This window comes from Myotis brandtii, unplaced genomic scaffold (genome assembly GCF_000412655.1).
Source record: "Myotis brandtii unplaced genomic scaffold, ASM41265v1 scaffold698, whole genome shotgun sequence".
NCBI lineage: Eukaryota > Metazoa > Chordata > Mammalia > Chiroptera > Vespertilionidae > Myotis > Myotis brandtii.
In genome coordinates, this window is record NW_005370731.1 from 607899 (window position 1) to 608108 (window position 210).

Below are 210 nucleotides of genomic sequence, written 5' to 3' on the forward strand. Positions count from 1 at the left end.
GCCCTTCGTCTGCACCGAGTGCGGCCAGCGCTTCTCCCAGAAGTCGGCGCTGACCAAACACGGCCGCATGCACACGGGCGAGCGGCCCTACAAGTGCCCGGAGTGTGACAAGAGCTTCTCCGCCGCTTCGAACCTGCAGCAACACCGGCGGCGCCACACGGGCGAGAAGCCCTACGTGTGCACGCAGTGCGGGCGCCGCTTCGCTCAGAG

General features: G+C 68.1%; 1 protein-coding gene across 1 annotated transcript in view; it reads left to right on the forward strand.

Annotated features, from left to right (window-relative positions):
* ZNF771 (zinc finger protein 771) overlaps positions 1-210 on the forward strand; it is an 8562-nt gene that overhangs the window by 7555 nt on the left and 797 nt on the right. Inside the window, exon 4 of the mRNA XM_014529781.1 lies at positions 4-202. Within this exon, the coding sequence (XP_014385267.1) occupies positions 4-202 (199 nt within the window). The remainder of the gene's footprint in view (positions 1-3; positions 203-210) is intronic.